At 36.9% G+C, this 20,702-nt stretch overlaps 1 protein-coding gene across 2 annotated transcripts in view; it reads left to right on the top strand.

Moving 5' to 3' along the window:
- The window catches only part of MAP3K15 (mitogen-activated protein kinase kinase kinase 15), a 91,122-nt gene that overhangs the window by 32,104 nt on the left and 38,316 nt on the right, over positions 1 to 20,702 (top strand). The window contains exons 3-7 of one of the 2 annotated variants that reach the window (XM_065629486.1): positions 306 to 329; positions 5,144 to 5,215; positions 8,502 to 8,695; positions 10,240 to 10,408; positions 11,635 to 11,741. In XM_065629486.1, the coding sequence (XP_065485558.1) occupies positions 306 to 329; positions 5,144 to 5,215; positions 8,502 to 8,695; positions 10,240 to 10,408; positions 11,635 to 11,741 (566 nt within the window). The remainder of the gene's footprint in view (positions 1 to 305; positions 330 to 5,143; positions 5,216 to 8,501; positions 8,696 to 10,239; positions 10,409 to 11,634; positions 11,742 to 20,702) is intronic. The other variant, XM_065629495.1, reaches the window with a different exon arrangement.

Genomic DNA, 20,702 nt, shown 5'->3' with positions numbered 1-20,702 from the left:
CAGCCTGAGAAACTCCAATTACCAGCAAGTACAACTTTCTTCATCTTCTGAGCACTTCTTTAAATAGGTTTCTTCTTTGAATCATTAATTTTTTTCCAAACCTGAACTACTAAGACTTTTCTTAATGTTGTTCTGTCCCTTTACCTGGAATTTGCCATGGCACGAAATATGGATTATGCTGTGAAGAGTGCATCTATATGTGTTCATACATTTATATGTATACCAGTTATTTTTATTGGAAATAATAATTCACAGTAAAAATGAATAAGCATTTTTAATCTATTCTTTTTTTGTTTTTTCATCAGGATATGGTATCTCAGAAAAACACAGTAAGTATTAAATCCCCATTCATTTGAAAACACAAAATGATGATACTACATTTGATGCAACCCTAACAACAAAACTGCCAAGCATATATACGCTCTATATGATTGAAGGAAATCTCTTTAACCTATACACAATTCCAAGCAGTGGAAATCTTGTTGACTTCATTTCCAAAGTGAAGCTAGATTAAAAAATTACTTTTCTTTAGAAGTTCCTTTTTAAGTTCTACAAGAGTGCTAGTAGATATATGTTATATATGTAGGTTGATAGATCAAAAATTATATTCAGATATTCAAAGTCTTTTTCTCCCTCTACCACTTTCACCCACTTGGGCAAATGTATGTGTGTGATGATGCCTTAATAGGGCTTATTCTTGTATCTCAAAGAGCTTTTGCTACTGTATACCCATCCTCTTCCTCACAAGTCCATGTATTTTACTTGGGAATGCAAAATCTTATTTCCTAAATTAAAAATATTCTTACCCTTAATTCAAGGAAAACCAAACAAGTAAGGAAGCCTGAACCAAAATAAAATTTAGTGGTTATTTTAGGCTTATTGCAATATGCCAGAGTCTCTTAGACAGTTATATATTTTGTCATATTTCACATCATGTCAGTGGTTATTTTCATTAAACACTCTACACTATTATTTTGAGGACTACTGAATGTGCAAAAATCTTAAACTTCCATTTATTCCTTTCCATTTCCCCACATTCAACATATACTTCTGTTTTCTTCTGGAGAATACAGAGCAGGACTAAAATAAAATGTTCTTAGAGTTTGCTAATAATTTACAATAGAACTAGAAGAGATAATGTATTACTCACAGCAGTTAGCATGTGGGCTAAAGATAGATCAGGTTGAGCACGTGGCTAAATCCCCGTCATTTTCCTGTCTGTCTTGGGAATCTTTGAACGAGTTTCACCTGGGGGGCATGAACTGCATTTACTGGTCTGTAGGTCTGTGAAAGGGGGCCTCAGAATGAGGCAGATTTGCTTGTGAATGCTACTGTCCATCAACTGGTGGATGATCAAAATGTCACAAGCATGGGTCTTCCCCTCCAGAGCAAGCGGGAGAATTGTGACTGAGGCATTTGGTGGTAATTCCAGAGATGGAGTAAAAGCAAAGAGGATGGTAGGAACTTCAGCCTAGTAAGATCAGATTAGCAGCCCGGAAACTCTTCTTTTGGCAGATTCTTTCTCCCACAGATGGAGGTATTTACCTTCATGTGGAAGAGAAGATGGATCTGGTGACATGGTTTCTACAGCAGGGCCTGGTATTAGACCTGTAAACACCATGTGGCTAGCAAAAAGGGCAGAGAGGCATCCTGAAACTAAGATCCTGATCCTTCCTTTAAAAAGGATGGATTGCCTAACCCACTTTCTTCAAGTGTTTAAAATAAGAAAGCAGTTGTGAATAAAATACAGTGATGAAAAAATAAATTACTTTAAATACCAAGTATGGATTCTTGACCCTTTTGTATTATTTTAAATTGTTCATATTCTGTTAGATAGGTGTACTCCTATATTGCATTATTTTATCAGTTTTTTAATCAGAAATTACAACAAACTAATTAGCAAGCTAAATAGTTAATAGGTTAAAACTTTAGGTTTTTTTAAGTTAGAGTTGACTTCAAGTAGGGAATTGCTTTCCTCTCCTTTCAGATCCAATGAGGTGTCATGAGAGGTATGCAGTTTGCCACTGCCCCAGTACGGCACCACTGCTTCATCGCTTGGTTAAATATTTTATAGCTGTATGGGCAAAGTTTTGTCAGAAGTTAATTGTTAATGAGGGCTCCTGTGCCAGTTAGGTCAGTACAAAATTGGTGGGAATTTACTGTATCCAGTGAAGTACATAGCTACATAACCATTTCAGTTTAAATGCTGAATATTAGATACAACAGTTAACACGCCTATACTAGGGATTTGTACTTCCTTTCACTTTTTCCAATTAAAAAGTGAGGGTATGCCTCTACCGTAGCTGTGGAACAGCAGAAAGAGCTTAAATGCACTCTTCATTAGGGTCTGGAGACATGTTGGACAGAGGACAGATCCTTGATCTGCTAAGCCTTCCTCCAACCCAGAGGTAGCCACAGGAACACCTGGGTTTATAAACAGAAGTCCTCTCCGTGTCATATAAGCTCTGTGTCCACACATCTGCACTGTGTGTAAGGGAAGGGGAACATTTCAGATTGCTACCAGGCGCAGCACACCATTTTTCCAGCAGCACAAGTGACACTTTCTGCGCTCGCAGCTGTAGCTCAGAGCTTTCTCTGAGGTTTCCCTGCCCTCACCTTTGCTATTTGTCTTGCAAATCTCAAGTCATGCACAAAGCTGCAAAAATATCATAGCGCAGAACAGTTGGTGGAGCCATGTAAAATATGCAGAGAAGATGAATGTCTAGTGGGTCATCTGAGGTGGTTTTCTTTTGTGTATTACAAGTAAGCCTTGAAGAAAATGGATTTTTTTCATTATAAAGAAAACATTTTTCTAATTCAGCGTCAAGGAGGAGGCAAGAGTGAGGAAACCAGGCATAAAGCTGAAAACAAAGCATAGAAAAAAGGTCAGCAATTCATTTGAGATTTGGCCTGAGTACAGCTGACCTAACAGTGAAAATTATACAGCAGCATGCTGTGGTGGTGTTACTCTGAGAGATTTAATAGCTTAGTCTCTGAAATAAGAGTGTAAGAGTAGGAAAACTTCCTTCCCTCCACCATCCAGGAAAGAGATTTTCAGGGTTAAGATGGGGAATGTGATTTGCTTCTACTTGACTCCCTCAGACAAGCAATTAAAATACTATATTGATAATTTATTGCATACTTGGATACAAAAGGAAAGAATTATTGGCTGTGGGAGTTCAGTTCCCAAGAAAGAATTGCCCTGGAATGAAATTCAAGGTCAAGATTCTGTGTCCCATCAGTTAGGTTTCTTTCTGTAAGCTCCTCTGAGCTTTGAGGATGATTTTCTGCTAATTTTACTGAGGGTATATGCACAGCTTCTTAGTTTCTGTCAAAATTATCATTGATAAAATAAATTGCAAATATGCAGTTTATTTCCTGTGTCATTGTGGAAAAATCAAGGTTTTAGAGCAGAGTGGTTGCTACTGAACCGTAGGGTACAGGAAAATAAATCTATCTATGGAAAATTGGTCTGTGCTTTGGAGTTTCTTTAGATGTCAGATAAACCTTATTTTACTGGAGAAATGAAATTTCAAGGATTTTTGAAAGCAAAAAATGCTTAAAAAATAATCTCCCCCCAAACCAATGTAATAGACAAAATCCACGGGAAAATTGTTCTATTTTGATGCAACATTTTGTTGTTATCCTTGTTTGTTTGTTTTCAATAGGGACATTTCCTCTTACTCTACAGAATTTTAAGGAATGATGCATTTAAAAAGTCCAAGATTGAGTGAAGAAAATAGTGCACAAGGTGCTTTTTAAAAACTACTGTAGCCAGGAAGGTAAATGTACAGTCCTTCTGGCAGTAGTTCTAGCATTTCTTGCACACCGTTCAGTTTGCTTGAATGTGGCATTGAAAATATAAACTAGAACGTCCCACTCTGGTAAAAAAATATTATGGCAAGTAGAGAATATAAGGAGAAAGAATTAATAGTTAATTTTTCTTTAGTTCATGGTATGCCTGAAGAAATTTGAATAACCCTGTTAATTGCTTTCGGAGAAGGTATTTAAAGGGAAGTAAGCTATTAAACCAAAAGGTTTATTATAGTATACTTAGGCCTGTGGGTCTGATGAAGTATTTTTTGAGATTTAAATTTTAAATTCTGTAGCAACTCTTATAGTAAGCAGAGAATAATATCTGGGCCATGGAGGAGTCATTAGCAAAAGTTCTCCTTGATCTAAAGGGAACAGGATTGCAATTTATTCTTGCCACAAGGAATTTTTAAATTGAAAAATGACTTTTTATGGTAATTGGAAGAAAGTATTTTCAAAGTTTCAGTAGCTATATAAATTAGACTGTATATACTGTTTCAAGGCAATGAACATTTAAGAAAAGTAAATATAAAGATTTTGGCACTTAGACTCTTATTCTCCAATTTAGTATCCCCAGTGGATTGAGATGAGAGCCAAGACTCTAAAGTATGATTACATTATATGAATTTAATAATCTGAAGAAGTAGTATTGCAGAATAGCTTTCTATTTTTTATTTTGATTATTTTTACAATATATAAAAGTTTGTGTGAAATGGCCATTTAACGATAGATTTCTAAAAAAGCCTGAGGAAGCAAAAGTATTAAAAGATTTTGCACAAGGGCACAGAATGCAAGAGGAGTAGGAACATCTTAAATACAAAAAATCATTTTTCCTTTTGAGGAGAGAATAGTACAAAGGCAATGAACAACCCAGTAAATATTACTTTTAATGTTTTTAATTATGAAATATGCCACTGTTACTACTGATATAGTGAAAACTAAGGCTTTAAAAATTTATTTATGAAAATGAGTTTTTATGAAAGTATTACTATCTCAAGGGATGCGTATTTGTAGTGGACGGATTACAGTTAACTAATCAGGTGTTGAATCTGATAGGTTCATAAAAGTAAGAATTGAAAGCATCTTAATGATGACACAAGGAGATGTAGAGACAAATCATGTAGACAGAGAAATCTTACAGTCTGGGTGGCAAAGTACTGGGCTGTTCTTGCCCTTGTAAATATGGACTTGCTATAAATATCTACATTCATTTTCTGTTGTTTCTTTCTTTAATAATTTCTCTATTCATGTGTCATGTCTGTCTTTTTGATTGTTTTGCTGTTTTGTGGTGGTGTTTTCCTCTTTGTTCTTTTATTTCAATTTGGAGTAGGTTGCCAACCACAAAGCTTTTCTTTGGGTTCAAGTACCTCCTGAATACCACAGTGGTAATCTGATAGGCAAAGTATGTATCACTTTAAATCTGCTTTCTGTTGAATAGATATACCATCTTTTTACTGTGTTTCTAGGCATTTACAAATGTCTAAGGACACTTTAAGTATAGTCCTTGGTAGGTTCTTTCCTTCATAGTAACTGTAATCTTGGAGTATTTGTGCCTTGCAAGCTAGATCCCAAGCATTTAGAATGTTTGGCTTGTGATAATCTCTCTTCACAGTCTTTACATAACAATACTGCATATATTCAGCTTTAGAAGAGGAAGTATTTTTTTAAAGTTTATAATACATGAGTCACCTGTATCGCAAGATGGACAGGAATGTGATGTCACAGAAAATTACTGTGAAGATCTTAATTCTTAAGACAACAGTGAATTAAGCTCCCTGAACACTCAAAAGTTTGGACTTCTTTGAGTGAATGCAGTTCATTTTCTGTTATCCTACGTGTTTTCCTTCTAACTACTTTGAAAGGCAAGGTAAGCGCTCCTATACTTTTGATGCTCGAGTAAATGGCTGCATGGCTCAAGTAAAATAATTGTGCTATTAACTGTGCAGGCATGATTACCTCTCTAAAAATACAGGGATTTTACTCAACATTATTTATTTGAAAAAATACCCCTTTTAATTCTAGTGTAGCATCTGTCACAAAATTACAGTTGCACCGGAATAACTGTAGCAGTACAACTGAAAAAAAGCCTTTTTATGTTATTAAGGTCAAAAGTTTACTTTTAGCAGCATTAGCAAAATGTTTAGAGGAGCATTTCAAGACAAAAATCACTCTACCTTTGGCCCGTCTAGAGCCCAAAAATGGCCTGTGCGGGCCTAACCTTTTCAGCCCTTCAGCAATGGCATGGCTCTGTGCGTAATTCCTTTAACCATGTTCCCCTGAAGAACAGATCCCTCTCTCAACTTACTTGGATTTACTTCCTGTGTTCCTAAACTTTTCTGGTAGATTTTAAAGTGTTGTGATTGAGTACGGAAGTTTCATTGCTAGCATACTGGGTATACATTTTTTGCTGGAAGATGAGCTATTGAGAGATTTTTTTCTTCAGTCTGCCTTTTTTTTTATTTTTAACTTTAAAATTTCTCAAAATAAGAGAATAAAAATAGCTTAACTACTAATTTTGAAATAAACCAACTCAGCACACAGTCTTTATAAGCTATAAAGTTATAATTATATTACAATTATGTCATAATTTATAGATTATATATATTTGCTGCTAGAATTGCTATATGTGGTACTTCATACATACCTGTGCTGTTTATTTATTGTCTTAAAAAGCAATAGTTGGTGTATGACACGACAGTAATTTTCACAATAATTAGCTTTTTGTGTCAGATACCAGCATCCTGAGTAGATGATCAGAAGAAGCGAGGATGATATTTTCAGCCATCTCTCACCCTTGATAGCATAAGAAAAGTAGATTAACCAAACTGGTTTTTTTATGTAATGAAGATAAGAAAGACTCTCTTAGAAAGGCCACAGACTCTTTATGAAGGGTCTTCACAATTTATTATATGTAAATATTGGACAGAAGCAGCTAGAAAATTGGAGCTGGTTGTTTTTCAGAAAGAGTGATGTGCTCTGATATGTGCGGGGTTCCTGATTTCTGCACGCAAAAATGTGTCTTCCAGGGATGAAAATGCGTTTTTAATTGCATAGATCTCAATATACAAAAAGAGGCAGGAACTCTAAGTCAAATAGATGAGATGTTGGCTGAATAAGATTAATAGAGTGTTTCACAGCTGTCATTTAACTTTTTTTCTGAAAATTGCTTTGATTTTTCAGTAGATAACTGCAGCTTTCTTTGCGTCACAAGATACATCATACTTTCAATTTTTTTAATTTTTTTTTTTTTTCCCATTACAGGAAGAGCTAATTCACTGTTACAGGTTTAAGCATAGAGTTTATGCACAAGCAGCTTTTGTGTTGCACTGAACTCAGTGTTTATTTGAATAAACTTGTGACTAAATTGTTTAAAGTTGGGACTAAATAGTTTTAACATCCTGGTGCTTTGTGTTGCAATTTTTCTGACTTTTTTAGTAGGAAGTAAAGATGACATTGCAACAGATAATTATGTTGTTACAACAGAGATACTGTGCTGTAGGGTTTATGAGGAAGGAATGTGGCTTGATCTTCATCTGTTGGAAATAATTTGCAATTCTAAATCCTTACAGACTCAGATCAGCAGTAGAATGTACTGATAGAGTTTTTTTCATCTGTGTTTTTAGTAACTGCATGCCCTACATTGTTACTTCCTGTGAACAGTTTTTTTCTATTGTCTACTTTATTAATGCATATAAAAATGTGCCATCTTCATATCCATTCTTTCCGTCATCTCAGCATTCTCCCATTGTTCAAGGTGACTTTAAATGGCTACAGCTTTACTGCAGGCTTAGATGATAAGAAAAAATGAAAGGTATGATTTTGCTGTATGTGTTTGATGCCTTGATATCCCCAAGGTGGCAGTTAAAAGGTATTTAGTGGTAGTCGATTGTGTTAGATACTGACCATGCTTCAGTGCTCCTATATAGTTAAACTGAAATGTGAAGTCTGCTTTTCTTTTAAACAGCAGAGAATTGTTGCAGCTCAAAATGGGGTACTGGTGCTTCTCATAGCTGTGGAAAACTTCACAGTTGTCTGGTTTTTGGGGTCTTGCTCAGGAGCTGAAGACTCTGAACTTGCTGGATTTGGGCTCTGAAGGGCATTTCCTCTCCCCTTTCAGCGCCCCAATCATGTTTCCACTTTTGATGTGGCATATTGAGGATTTTTGGTTTTTACTTCTAGAATTTTGTGTTAAAGGTCCGAGGTTTGGTTGGTTGGTTTGGTGTTTGGCAGCATGCAGCAGATGTTTTGTAGGCTTCTCTGGATTAAATATCTTCCAATGCCTGTGTTTCTGTATTTCTCGCTCTCTTTGTGGTGAGCTCTGCCTCGTATCCTTCATAGCACAGGGTGAGCCTGGAGGATGCAAGTACATCTCTGACCCCAAAAATCTGAGAGCAGAAGGTTAGCTTGTAACTGTCAGACCCTATTAGGGTCCGTGCATCACCAAAAAAATGAACAGTTTTGTTGTATTGTCGCTTAACAGATCTGGATACTTGTTAATATTTGTGACTCCTCTATAGAAAATTCCTTCAATTTAATGCTTGCAAATCTTGTGTTAAACAGTGCATTAAGGCTCCGGGGTGCACCAGCTTTAATCTAGCTCTTATTTTCTGACAGTAAAAGGTTCTGTGCATACACAAGTGTATTTCTGCTTTCATTTGTTTTCTAAACTATGCCTGTTTTTCCTTCAGGCTTCCAGTGGCAATTATTATTTTATTCCATACATCGTCACACCTTGTGCTGACTACTTTTGCTGTGAAAGTGATGCCCAACGAAGAGCTTCTGAGTATATGCAACCCAGCTGGGACAATATCCTGGGGCCACTTTGTGTCCCACTGGTAGACAAGTTTATCAGCCTTCTCAAGGATGTTCACGTTACATCATGGTAATTTTACAGCACATATACCTCCAGAACCTTTGATAGTCTCTTTTTAAGGTTATGAAAAAAAGATGCAAAAATCTCTAGTAGCATTGATTTTTTTTTTGTTTGCTTGTTTTTCATTGCACTTAATATAGTGTTAAAAGAAGCTGCTAACTTTACTGCTTTGTGTATTGGTGTCCTGCAGCTGTTGTGGTTAACGCTGTGTTACGCTAGAAAATGATTTATGGTTACTTTCCGAAATAATAGCAAGCAAAAGCAGCCCATGGGTAAGGTAAAGTGCTTAAGTATAAATTACAGCACTTAAGTATAAACTACAGTGCATAAAGTTGTAATAGGAAATAAGACCACAGCCTTTTCATAGAGCTCAAAGCCAAAGACTGTCATTTTCTGTCACCAAATAAGTGTATATATATGGTAACAATGGGCAATCAAATGTAACTTATGTGCTTGGTTTTTGTTTGTTGATATTAGCCATCTGATGCCACCTAATAAACATGATACTGTTCAGCCACTTCTGCAAGGGACTGTTGGGGTTTTGAGGATTTGGGCTGGAGATGGAAGTCACTCCTCTTTGATTGCTCACCCTGTACTCTGCAGCTAATTTGGTTTTGTTTGTATTTCAGAAAAACACTGTGGGAAACTGAGCATTTTTCCAGTAGTGGTTATGGTGACCTTCCTGCTTTGCATTACAAACATATGTTAGATGGCTTATGTAAGATGTAATGTGTATTAGACAGAAAATTTAGTTTTCTTTGCTATATGTGTAGGGCTTATGCTAAGCAGTGTTGAATACTTTGCAATACTCATTTGTAAACAAAAAGGGCATTCTGTGCAGTTGAGTATCTGTCAGGTGACATCTGCTAACTTCCAAACTGTACACTCCTTAAGATGCTCCAGATAAAGTTACCTCTAAGTAGCCCATCCAGGTCACTTATAACTGTCATACTGAATGTATATGTGATTTTTATATTCTACAAAACCTCTGGCATTGCATTGTGCACTGATGTTAGTGTAAAGAAAATGCACTTACTGTATCCTGCCCACATTATGTATTATGTTCATCAAACAGATTGCAACTAAATCAACTTTTGGTGGCTTGTTTTTGATTTAGTTTCTTTATTTGAAAGCCTTTTTACTGTTTTCGTGATGTACCTCTTCTTTACATCACACCGGTCTTTCCTCTCTCTGTCACTTTATTATCCCAGTTGCTGCCTTCTTAAGGATGCGAAGTACCACATTTGTCACAGTCAGTATTGTGGCAAAGAAATGCCCCAGTTTTACTGTGTTGATAAAATTATGTCACAATCCTCGTTGCAAACATATTGATACATAGCCCCACAGAGGTGAGGCAAGGTGGAATATGTATAATGAGTTAATGAAAAATGTGGAAACACTTGATGTGCATCTCACTCTGAGGAAATGGTTCTGTTTAGTATAAATTATGGTTTTTATTAGAAATAGAATAATGTTTCATGAGAAATATAATCATGTTTCATAAGAAATAACTAACAGTCTTCTTCCCACATGTCTATCTTTTATTTCTTCAGTGCCTATTATAAAGAAACACTGCTAAATGATATTAGAAAAGCTAGAGAGAAATATCAAGGAGATGAACTGGCTAAGGAACTGGCCAGGATTAAGCTTCGTATGGATAATACTGAAGTGCTGACTTCTGACATTGTCATAAACCTGCTTCTTTCTTACAGAGATATTCAGGTATGTTCCAAAAGACTAAGGAAGACTATTTTATCATGGGATTTTGGCTCTTGCTTGTTCTCTATACTTCACTGTTTGTTAAACAGTGATTCAAAGCTGATGGTAAATTCTTACATTGTTTGACAGTTTGATTTGTCTGTTGGCCAGCTTAAGAGGCTTTAGACTCTTCTTTATTTTTCCTATGAACAAGAGACAGATCAGGTGGCTTCCTGAGGTCTCCTCCTTTTTTTTTTTTCTAGTCATTTTTAACCTCATTAAAGAAAATTAAAAGAAAAAAATCCCCTACTGAGCAAGATGTTTACTTTTCCCTTCCCTCTCTTTCCTCGCCTGCCCCCAAAGTCAAATATATTTAGAAATGAAGAAAATGCAATTGTTGTGACCATTTTATTGGCCAGAGGTGCCCAAGTTGAGAACTATAATTCAAAGAAACATTAATTTGTTTCTAAAATACAACCGCGCCTTTTTTTCTTGATTTTGTTTTTTAAATAAGTTTTGCTTTTGCTAAAACACAGCCTGCATACTCTATTTCCAAACTGCCTGTGTGTTTGACATCTCTTTTAAAATACACTTCCAAGCATGGAAAATTTTTTTCCATCAGGAGCTAAGTTCATTATTTCATAAGTACAAATGGGTCGTGAGAGCAGTAAGTGACCACATCATCCTGCATTTTTGTTGCCTCTGCTGATCATTTGCATTCTTTTGAAAGATGGTCTCTCTTGACAAATGTAATCATCTGGAAACCTGTTTTGAACAAACAAATTAGGTGATGTGAGGCCACTTGTGATGTCAGTAAACTGTCCTCTGCAGCAATGTATATGTGGGTCACTCCTGAGAAACCAAAACGAATGCACAACTGGCTGGCATCCTGCAGAATGAACTGTGCTCGAGTCTGCGATGACCTGATGAACTGTCATTCATCAGAAGTCCTTAATAAGGCCTGAAAGAGCCAGACTCATCACTGCTCCTTCCTGGTGCTGGGATTCAGTAATTTGGGCAGTAGAACGGAGGTGAGGGAGAGCCACGTATTGACATGGATAGAAAAAAAATCCCTGTTTAATTCCTTACACAGAGTTTGTGGCTGTTTCACTGACTCTTCTAGGACCAGTCAGCTGAGATACTGCCTGGCAGTCATGATATGTTTTAGTTTAGTGATGCTTTCCTCTGTTTTCAGGTTCTTTTATTTTCTTTCTTTCTTTTTTCTTCTTTTTTTTCTTAATTCATACCAGGACTATGACGCCATGGTGAAGCTGGTAGAAACGCTGGAAATGCTTCCTACCTGTGATCTGGCTGATCAACACAACATTAAATTTCATTATGCTTTTGCGTTGAATCGGTAAGGATGATTGGTTAAGGTTGTTTCGTTTTATTGCTGTTCTATATGGGCTGATATATAAATTTATAATGCAGATAATATCAAATTATTTTCCCTTTCTGCACACACTGATATTCACCACAGTCATCTTTCCTTAGTCCCATACTTCTTGGACACCAGGACAGCTTTTATCTTTTGAAATCATCATTTTCCAACAACCGTCATTTTGTCAACAGCCTGACAAGAGTGGATCTGTTCCAAAGGCCACCTGAGTAATTGTGAAAGACTCCGGTGATACCAACGGGTTCTTAGGCTGAGATTGTTTATTCTGAGTCACTTATTTTTCTGAACATCTTGAAAAGTTTAGCATAATAGAGTTATGGGTGAGTTGTTAAAGTAATAGGTAACAAGGACTGCTTGATCCATGAATACACATTGAGGATACAGCTTCCTTGAAAGGCTGAGAGGTGATCTGGACCTACAAGCATGTTGCTAGATTAGGAAGCACAGAAATATTATTGAACTCTTTTAGTTAGCTACAGATTTCTAGAGGATTTATATTAAGAGTGCACTGCAGAAAATAGATCTTACACAAATGAAATCACATGTAATAATAAAAGTAACTGGTTAGATGCAATCCACATGCTATTAAAAATTGTGACCTGCAATCTAACTAAAAAGTAGCACTAGGCAGTGTCGGGATAGCATATGTCAGAGATATAAGAACTTAATAATAGATCTAGAAGAGCAGTTCCTGTGGCATTTTATGGAAAGTGTAATAAGTCTGGTGCCATTTGACAGTTCCATCAGACTTAGGAGTAAATGCAAAATCATTGCTCAGAAAAATATTGGATATCACTACATCAGTTCTGTGTCAAAGAACAGTCTTTTTGCAGCATTTTATAGACTGTTCTCTAAAAAAAATAAATCGTTCTCATGCAACCATGTGCAAGGTCATACACAAAGGAACAAAGAATGAAGTACATGCCAACAGGAAAGCTAATAGAAAACAGGATTTTTGAAGAGGATCTGGTGATTCGTTAATAGGCTGAATGATCACCTGAGTCACACAGTGGCAAGTAGCTTGAAGTGATCTTTGAAAGAAGGTAGGAGTGAGTAACAGAGTATATGCAGGATTTGGCATAGGCGTGACTGATACTGCGTGTAATTCTAATGCCCATGCTTTTATGACAGCTAGCTATAGAGATGTTTTTGACAGGTGGAGTTAAACCTATTTAAAATGCCTTTTTAATTAAAATTTAAAAAAAAGAGAGAGAGAAACAACAAGTTTTGAGACATGAATTGATTACAATGAGAATTATGTCCGTGAGAAAAAAACTTATCAGGTGCGAGACAACGCCCAAATCTCTCACAGAAAAAGATAACTAGACCCATGTTTGGAATCTTGACCCAAATTTACATGATGATGAAGCCTTTTTAATAAAAGGAAGGAAAAATGATTAATATATACCTGTTGATACCAAATATGTGAATATAGTTCCAACATATAATTTACCTTATGTAGTGCTGTGTTTGTTTTTTTTTTTTTTAAGACTGGAAATGAGCACTGAGTATCTTGATTCTCCACTATTGATATCATAGACCATTAAATCTTAACTAATTAACCATCTACTGAGTTTGTTAACTTCTTTCGCTGGGGTGTATCTTTCAGGAAATTTTGATCCGAATATACGAAGACAGAGAGAATGCTTTTATGTAACTTTCAGTTTGGTCTGGTATTTATCACACCTAATGAAAGATAATTTTCTCATTAGGCTGCTTAAAAATAGAAGAAAAAAATACACTTTTGGTATAAAATTTTTCATGTACAACACAAGGCAGTATTTTGAAGTAGAAGCCAGTGGTTTGACTTTTCTTTTGATTATGTAAAGTATAAAACATGTTCCTGGCTGTAGTTATATCTGTTGTTGTTATTGAGTGGTATGGTTTTCTACCTTTTTTCCCCCATCCCCTAAAAATTGCAGGCTTGATCCTTTAAAGCTTCTGAAATTCAACTCTCCTTAAAATAGCACACTGATGTCTTGAGAATTTGTTTCAGTAAAAAGGATTTAGCCCTATTTTTTCAGAAGTTTGTCCATTTTTTTATTATTTCAGGAATTTGACTCAAGATGTTTAAATCTGCCAGTAAGAATAATGCTAGGGCAGTGCCTTGTCCTTAGGAAAATATCCTGATTTGATGAGTTTTTAAAACTTTTTCATTCAGATGTGCACAATAAAATTCGTGAGCTCCTTTATTCTCTCTGTCTTCAAATTCGTTGCATTTTGAGCAGCATCTGAACCTCATGCTGTTAAATCTTCTGTTTTGGCAATGCTGGTAGCGCTCTTGTAAGACAAGACAAAATGAGTTGCTCATGAACTTGCTTTCCCCATCAACAGGTTTCATTGAATCAATCACTAGCCTGAACCAGTCTGACTCCTTGTGTTCTTCCAGGAAAAATTTAAACATTTACACGGAAAAGTTTTTTCATAAATAAATGACCAGTTTTCCATCAGTAGGAATGCAGAATTTATCTTCTACAGATGTTTTTGCCTTCTTAAAACAAAACGATGGACAAAATTCAGAGGTGAAGACTTGAACTTTTTCAGAACAAGTCTGTTAATTCAAAATGACCCCATAAGTGTTGCTTTTAGCATCTTATTTCTGTGGGGTTTTTGAATAATTTGGTTTTTTCTCTTTTAAAAACAAATTCTTTTTAACAAATTCTGTCAGAATCTGTTTATAAAAATACAGAACAATGTTTTCACTTTCTATTAATTTCAGCATATAGAACAGTATTAATGTTGCTCAGTACAACTGACTGAGCCAACTAGGAACAAAATACATCATAAGCAACACAGAATTAGCAGCTGTGAGAATATCTGACCCTGCAGAAGTTAGTTTGCTTAGTTTTGTTATGAGTGCGTACCAGAATGGTGATCATAATCAACAAAGTCATTCATTGATTTGCTCTTGGCCTCTCTAACCGAGTTCTGTTGGCAATTATTTTCCCTTAGTATTTTCAAGTCAGTGTTATTTGAGTGCTGCACAGAGCTGATAATGTAGCACGCAAGTGGTCGAGGATTGTTTCTGGGGACCTCAGGTCTTTGCTGGTACGTCAGGTGGACACAAGCCCAACCTGAACCACAGTTGTGTGCAGTTCTGGGTGCAAGTTGTGCTAAGGGAAGGGACAGGGATATTTTACTTCAGACTCAGCACCGTTCCAGCCTAGCTGCGTGTCTTCTGGGTCAGAGCCAGCCTGGGTCTGACCTGGCTTGGATCACAAGCAACACAAGCCTGGGCCTGCCTGCAGAGCGCTCTGCAGAAATGTGCTAAAGAACTTACTGTTATTGTACATAGGGGAGATAGACATTTTCATGCTGATATCTGGTACCTTGATTCACATAGCAGGTTTTGAATCACAGCCCCTCTCCTGGATCACTGTCTTCCTCCTTGGTTTCCATTTCAGAGCAGACCATTAAGAGCATCCTAGATTTGTCACATCTTATATCTAATAACAGAGGCTAATAATGGATGTATGCAATGGCATGCTTCTGGGCTGTCTGCATAGGTCACCCTCCTGGCTGTTTGTTTAGAAGTCCTAGGGAGCAAAACACCATTCCTTTACCTGTGTCTTAAGCTAATTAATTTTGACTCCACACACAAGCAGAGCAGAGAGGGCTCTCTTTTATACAGACATGGGTTGGTTTAAGACATTGTTCCTTGTTGCTTCTCAGTTGAGATTTTGGCCTGATTGTATCTTAATTTAGGCATAGGATGGAACATATCTTTAGGAATAAGTTCAGCCCAAATGTGCAACATGAATGTTTTCAGTATTTGAAGTAAGATACTGTCTGATTGAGGGCTGGGTGTCTCAGGTGTAGGTGGCTGTTTGCTTCAGTCCATGGGTCTACCTAGCCTGGGAGGCAACCACTGTGTAAGGAGAAGATGAGGTATGGGAGCTGCTATGTGAAAGGATGTTCTCATGCTTCCAGATTCTTGAAAGCCAAGACATTTCTGAATTAAGGTTGCTGTTTCGTTTCCTCTGTTTTAAATGCGTGTCTAATTGAAGGCTGCCTGATTTATTGCCTTGAGAGCTTTGCCTGGGGTGGTGCACTGGAACAGCTGAAGGTCAGCTGGTCAGTAGAATGTATTTTGTGTTGATCTGTTTGTTAAAGATGCAAGAATTCCATATGATAAACTAATACACCTTTATTATATGGCACAGATCTCCATCCCACACATGAAATATCATTAGTTCCTTATGGGTCCTTTCATGTTTGTTGTAATACCTGAGTAGTTTATAGCCACATCATGGAGAAACAGAAGAATGGTGTTTACTTACATTTGCAGATGTGGAAGTAACACACAGATACACAAAGTCCACTAATTAGAGGTTCTTAGCTTGATATGTCTGTTGAAGTATAAAGCATGATGAAACATATTTAAAAATGCTGTTGTCTTCTGCAGTAAATGCAAAAGCACCTTTATTAATTAGCCCTCAGGCTCTCAAGCTAACGCTCCTATAAAATAAGGACTGCACATTTCTTTGGCGAGCCTTTAGGTGAAGGGACCTGTGTGAAGCTAGCAGAAAGTCATGCAGGATGGCCTCCAGCTGCCTCAGGTGCATGGTTGGCCTTTCTCCTGGAGCTCCCAGCCTCTACCTGCATCCCAGCTCCCGAGGCAGGGGCCTCAAAACTGCTAGCAAATGCATGGCTATGGCAGAGCCTCACAGTAAAACCAGCTCTTGTATGAGATGACCAGTGGTCATGTTTCCTTTAAATAACAAAACCCCCCCCAAACAAATAAAACAAATACTACACAAACCACACACCGTGCCCGCCCCCCCCCCCCCCTTTCATCACACAGTTTAATTTTACATTGTCAGGTATGGAGCCTGAATTTACATCGTAATGATGACCTGAATTTCTGTTTTCTGACCTGAAATTTTGAGGGGTTTGCAGTTATAAAGAGTGCTCCTGTGTGTTGTGCTGTGGTTTGCATGTCACTACGTTTGTCACTTTAGTCCATTCTGCTTTCCTGTGTGAGTTACAGCTGTAGTTCATGGCATTGACTCAGGTTAATACTGCTGGCCTTAGGACCTGGCTTTCGCCAGATGAGCTCTTTCATGTTCTACTCCTATAGCTGAGGTCTGCCGAGTGCTTTTATTGATTAATTTCTAGATTCACACACAGAGAAGCTGGTCAATAATTTGTGTGTGTGTGTAAGCTTTCACCCTGGGATTTGATGTCTTACAGAATCTGGATGTGTGAACACATCCAGCTCCCTCTCCAATAAGTAATTTTTCTGACTGTCTAGTGCAATGGTGGTCTTTATTAATGAAAAGAAGGTAGAAATACTACCTGCATGTATGATGTGGTGTTAAAACTGGTTCTCTAGTATTACAGCTTGCTTTCTTCCCTTTTTTAAAATTAAAAACCTCAAGCTTCTTCTCAAGGGAGATTGATATATAAAGTGATTTCATATGCTTTATTAATGTATTATATATATATTTGTGCCTTTTGTGTTTGACATCACAATATTTCAATGCTTTAAAGTATCATGTGGATTAATTATAAGCAACAGTTAAATTTTTTATCTATCTGGGGAAAAAAAACCAGACCAAACAAAACACCACCACCACCACCACCAAAACACACACAAAAAACCCCAACAAAACAAACAGTGGAAGAAGATATTTAAGATTTTTTTTAAAAGTGCTCTTTTTTTCTACCAAGTCTTTTGTAGAAAGCAATAACTGTAATATTGCATTAAAAAAGCTTATAGAATATTTTCTGTTATTTAATCATTTTAGAATAAAATTAACTGTTTCCAATTCTGTGTTTTATATTGTGTCAAATTATCTAAATGTATTGAGCAAGTCACATGGGCAGTACGAATCATGATCAAAGCCAATGGGACAGGAAGGATTTGCAATCCGTTTCTGTGAATTTTACTTGCTTGTAATCAGGTTAAGAGAGGATACTAGTTTGTTCCTTATGGTTTTATTTTCTGTTGCTGTAGTATATATAGTAGATTGATAAAGTACAGATATTTATGGTTAATTCAAATGATGTGTTTTTGTCAGCTGGCTGCTTTCTTAGGATCTACTTCACTAATCTAGGTCTGCATAGAAAAGTTTTTGATGATTCACAGTACACTTATGTTTGTGTATTTTCCAATTTGCCTTATTTACCAGGACTGGAGTTACCAAGTTCCAGAAGAGGCCAAAAGGTATGCCAAATTCTGTGCAAAACAGGGTAGACTTTAAAACCAAACCCAGCCCTGGCATGAGGCCGGAGCTGTGAAGACTTCAGTCTCTTTCCAAGGCAGTTCTGTCTTCACTTACATTAGAGATGAGGGCAGCTGCAGGTGCTATTACTTAACTCAGCATTCTGTGTTTTAACAAGCAGCATATTCCAATACAGTATTAAAAAAGGGCAATTAGCAAGTGAAGGGCATAACAGGGTGCAAGTAGAAAATCACTAGTAATTGTGAATAATAGTAGCCATAGGAAATTATTTCCATTAAAAACCACTGGGTTATTTAAAATGTTCTATTCTGTGATTACTCAGATTTAGTAAAAAACACATCATGGGGTTCTTCATTTTATATGAGTGGCTTCCATAAAGCACCTGAAGTGTACATGAGGGGGAAAAAAAAGCTGTTTTTTTCATTGTCCTATCTAACTGGAGACTTGCAAATTTAGGTCCAGTCTCAAAGCCCAATTTAGGGTCTTGTTTTCCTCATTCACTGTTTCAAATATTGAAGGTTCTACAATCAAATTGCATCCTCAGTGAAGTGTGTCTTAATTCACAAATTAATTTATTGTTTTAAGCAAGAGTGCAAGTGCAAGTACTCTGATTCAAATTAGTTATTGTATTCCTCAGTAATTAAGTTGTTGTGTTTTGAGTTTTGTTTTTGTTGGAGGTTGTTTTGTTTTGTTTTGTTTTTTCTGTAGATTTCTGAATAGTTAGTAGCAGTTCAGATCATCTGCTATGGAGTCATTAAGGCTTACTTAACTAACTGTCCTATTTTTATACAAGAAAATTCAAAATACATATTTTTTATTAATTACATGTTACTGTAAGCAAAGATATTGTACATGATAATAAATGAACACAGTATTGTAACCAAAGAACAGTTATTTTATGAATGGTTGCATTTATACTAACTGATTAAGTTGTCTCACTGACATTTCCTCTGCAATGTGACAGTGAGATCAGATGTTTTTATTAATCACAATATGTGCAGTAAACTATTGATAGCTACTTCAAGGCTGAAATCAGAAGATGAACAAGATTCACACAGGAATAGAGTGGAAAAAATAAGTTACTCTTTTTGAATGTACTTTTCTCTGGGAAATGTTTTCAGAATTCTTTGAAATGGTTTGATTTATTCCCCTGTGTATTGCTCTTTAAGAAATCTGTTTCTTTATAGAGGCCTTAAAATAACAAGAGAAGATCAACTCAATAAGTCAATATGAAATATGAAGGAAACTACAGGTAGATTCCCTTGAGCGAATTACTTTTCATTGACATATGGGTTTCTGTAGTATGTAGTCTCCTCCAGCTAGATAGATGGAAATAATCCATACAGGGGAAGATGTGAACAAAAAGCTGAAAGAAAAAGATTGTATCAACTGTTACTTACAGAGCAAGCTCATTCTTGTCCCAGTGAAATCTGTGCTGTTCCTGTTGGACAAAGGCTTTGTTCACTAGAGTGTAGTTCTGGCTCCTTAACCACGCCAGTGCTTTAAAGCTAATAAAACCAGCCTGTGAAGCGGGAAGAATTTTAGTTCTAGGGATATTTAAAAGTAGGACTCCTTATAATGACTGCAGTGGAGAGAAGGATTCAGAGAAGAGAATGGATTTGAGGGGGAAGAAAGCAACTGTGGACTCAGAGAGAGGAAAAAGAGAGAATTTGTGGTTGTTTTTTGTTGTGTTGTGGGTTTGGGGTTTTTTTTGGTGTAGTTGTTTTGTTTTGTTTTTTTCTGTAAGGTAGTGTTATTCCAAGTGCAAGGCTGTGGTAGAAAATGATATCTGGATGATGCTCGAAAGCTAGGGGAGAGAAACAGCGTAAGGATGGCCATACTGGCTCAGGGCATCATTCCTTCTAGCCTAGATTTCCCATCTCTGGGAGTGGTCAATAGCATATTCCTGGAGAAGAGAATGAAGATAGGAAAATGCATAGCGATACATGTCCCTAAATATTCCCACTGCTTCCACCAACTTGTGGCGCAGGGACTTGCTGAGGTAGTGGTGGCAATTTTTGTGTTTGTCAAGTAAATTTGGGGAGGGAAAAGGAGGGTAGATTTGTAAAGAGATTCTGCTTTCTGCAAATGATGATTCATTGCTGGTTTTGTAACCTCTCCATTAGTACAAACTCAGAGAAAACTTGAACAAACTGAAGCAAACCTCAACAAATTATTCTCGGGCTTTAGAGCAGGAGAGGCCTGGAGAACTGTGGGGTGGTGGATGGGGACAGGACTGATTTGTGGAGGGGGTGTTTCTGGTGCCATTAGGAGTTTGCTAATTTTTAGTCTGAGAATATCTCAGGTCCCTTGAATATCAATAGCTGAGTCGGATGCTGTGAGTACAGCACAAGGAGAGAGCATGAGTGTGTCCTTTAGGGCTTACTGCTTGGTGGCGTAGTTGCTCCCCCGTTGAAACAAGCAAACATGTCTCAGCAGCATCAAGCACCTCTGGACTTCTAAATCCAAGCCACAATTCCGGTGGCTGAAGTTGCCAAGTTATGGAACAGCAGCTTCTTTCTGAGAGGGAGAGGAGGGCGTGCAGAAGTGGGGATGGGTTGTGGAGGGACAGAAAAAATCCTGTCATAGCTTAGTAGCAGAAATTTTTTAGACGTGTCGTGCTTTTTGGAAGAAGCAATATTGCTTCATTTTGCAACATGTGCCTTGGCTTCAGAGGAAGGTGTTTGAGTTGAATATCTTTATGAATAAGAATGTCCAACTTCATCCCTGC

This window comes from Caloenas nicobarica, chromosome 1 (assembly GCF_036013445.1).
Source record: "Caloenas nicobarica isolate bCalNic1 chromosome 1, bCalNic1.hap1, whole genome shotgun sequence".
NCBI classification, from domain to species: Eukaryota; Metazoa; Chordata; class Aves; order Columbiformes; family Columbidae; genus Caloenas; species Caloenas nicobarica.
Note: the sequence above shows the minus strand (reverse complement) of the source record. Positions and strands in the feature narration are given on the sequence as shown.